Consider the following 1706-nt stretch of genomic DNA (forward strand, 5'->3'; position numbering starts at 1 on the left):
CAGAGCTTTCAGTTGGACACACAGGAGCATACCAGGAAAAGGAATAGTGTTATTTTCTCCATTTTGAACTACTGAATGGGAAACACACAATTATGTAATTAAATGATCAATTTTCCTAGGAGGGTAAACAATAACAAGGAAATAATGATGTAATGATAGCAGCTTTTCAGCAGGATATAAAGGGGGCTGTGGGCCAAGGAGACTCTCAGACTCAAGAAACTCACTCTCCTGGAAACACACCCAGAACCTCCACCCTCTAACACCATGGTCGGCTCCTATTGTGGCTCCGTCTGCTCTGACCAGAGCTGTGGCCGAAGTCTCTGCCAGGAGACCTGCTGCCAGCCCAGCTGCTGCCAGACCACCTGCTGCAGGACCACCTGCTGCCGCCCCAGCTGTGGTGTGTCCAGCTGCTGCCGCCCCATCTGCTGCCAGCCCACCTGCCCTCGCCCCACCTGCTGCATCTCTAGCTGCTACCGCCCCTCCTGCTGTGGGTCCAGCTGTGGTTCCAGCTGCTGCAGACCTACTTGTTGCATCTCCAGCTGCTGCAGGCCCCAGTGCTGCCAGCCTGTGTGCTGCCAGCCCACCTGCCCTCGCCCCACCTGCTGCATCTCTAGTTGTTTCCGCCCCTCCTGCTGTGGTTCCAGCTGTGGTTCCAGCTGCTGCAGGCCTACCTGCTGCATCTCCAGCTGCTGCAGGCCCCGCTGTTGCCAGTCTGTGTGCTGCCAGCCCACCTGCTCCCGCATCTCCAGCTGCTGCCGCCCGAGCTGCTGCCTGCGCCCAGTGTGTGGCCGGGTCTCCTGCCACACCGCTTGCTATCGGCCCACCTGTGTCATCTCCACCTGCCCCCGCCCCGTGTGCTGTCCCTCCTCTTGCTGCTGAGCCTGCTGCCCTGTGACCACTGTCTCCACTTACCTCTGTCCTACATATGTAGATCCTTTTTCACGCTGACCCTTAGGACTCATGGGCTAGCTGACATCATTCAGTTAGTTGAATCTCATGATTCCAGTGGGTTCACCACTGTTCTGCTGACTCTGTGAGCATATTCTGGCTCATTTATAATTCTCCCTTGCTATATTTTCCTTTCTATATCAGCACCAAATAAAAATTAATTTGCAGTCCATCAGATAAGAAATTATCTCAGTCCTCTAAATTTTTCATTCTTCCTGATATTTTGGTCATGATCTGCAGGTGGTCCACAAGGTGGCCATTATCTGCAGCTGCTGAGTGGCACTGAGTTGACACCCTGAGATTGGGGGTGGGGAGGCCCAATTTACCCTTTATTTTCTCCTTGAGTGAACTTCTTTTGTTTGTCACTTCTCTGCTTTCTAATAAACTTCTCTGCATATAGAAACTCACTGGCATATTTTCCTATTGCTTTCATGATCATTTTACTTACTAACTAGACAATTTATGTTGTATATGAAGATACAGAAAGAATAACCCATGTTGAAACCACTTTGACAATAGATGCTACATCAGATATAGATGATTTAAGATTTTAGAACAAAACTGGCATGTATGTATATGTGCACGTGCATGTGAGTACATTTAATATACTAAATTCAGTTCAGTTCAGTTCAGTCGCTCAGTCGTGTCCAACTCTTGGCGACCCCATGAATCGCAGCACGCCAGGCCTCCCTGTCCATCACCAACTCCCGGAGTTTACTCAAACTCATGTCCATTGAGTAAGTGATGCCATCCAGCCA

At 50.2% G+C, this 1706-nt stretch overlaps 1 protein-coding gene across 3 annotated transcripts; it reads left to right on the top strand.

Moving 5' to 3' along the window:
* Nucleotides 1–264: 264 nt before the first annotated feature.
* LOC136149630 (keratin-associated protein 4-7-like) lies at nt 265–879 on the top strand. 3 transcript variants are annotated; one of them, XM_065910060.1, is made up of 2 exons: nt 265–431; nt 519–879. In XM_065910060.1, exons 1-2 carry the CDS (start codon nt 265–267, stop codon nt 877–879), a joined length of 528 nt encoding a protein of 175 aa, XP_065766132.1. The 3 variants fall into 3 exon arrangements, with proteins under 3 accessions (XP_065766132.1, XP_065766133.1, XP_065766130.1); XM_065910061.1 differs by having other exon boundaries at nt 265–401; XM_065910058.1 differs by having other exon boundaries at nt 265–879.
* The last annotated feature ends 827 nt before the right edge of the window (nt 880–1706 follow it).

Source organism: Muntiacus reevesi, chromosome 18 (assembly GCF_963930625.1).
Source record: "Muntiacus reevesi chromosome 18, mMunRee1.1, whole genome shotgun sequence".
Taxonomy (NCBI): Eukaryota; Metazoa; Chordata; class Mammalia; order Artiodactyla; family Cervidae; genus Muntiacus; species Muntiacus reevesi.

Excerpts from the sequence above, each read along its gene's own strand:
- LOC136149630 (XM_065910058.1), top strand. The coding sequence starts at position 265 with ATGGTCGGCTCCTATTGTGGCTCCGTCTGCTCTGACCAGAGCTGTGGC.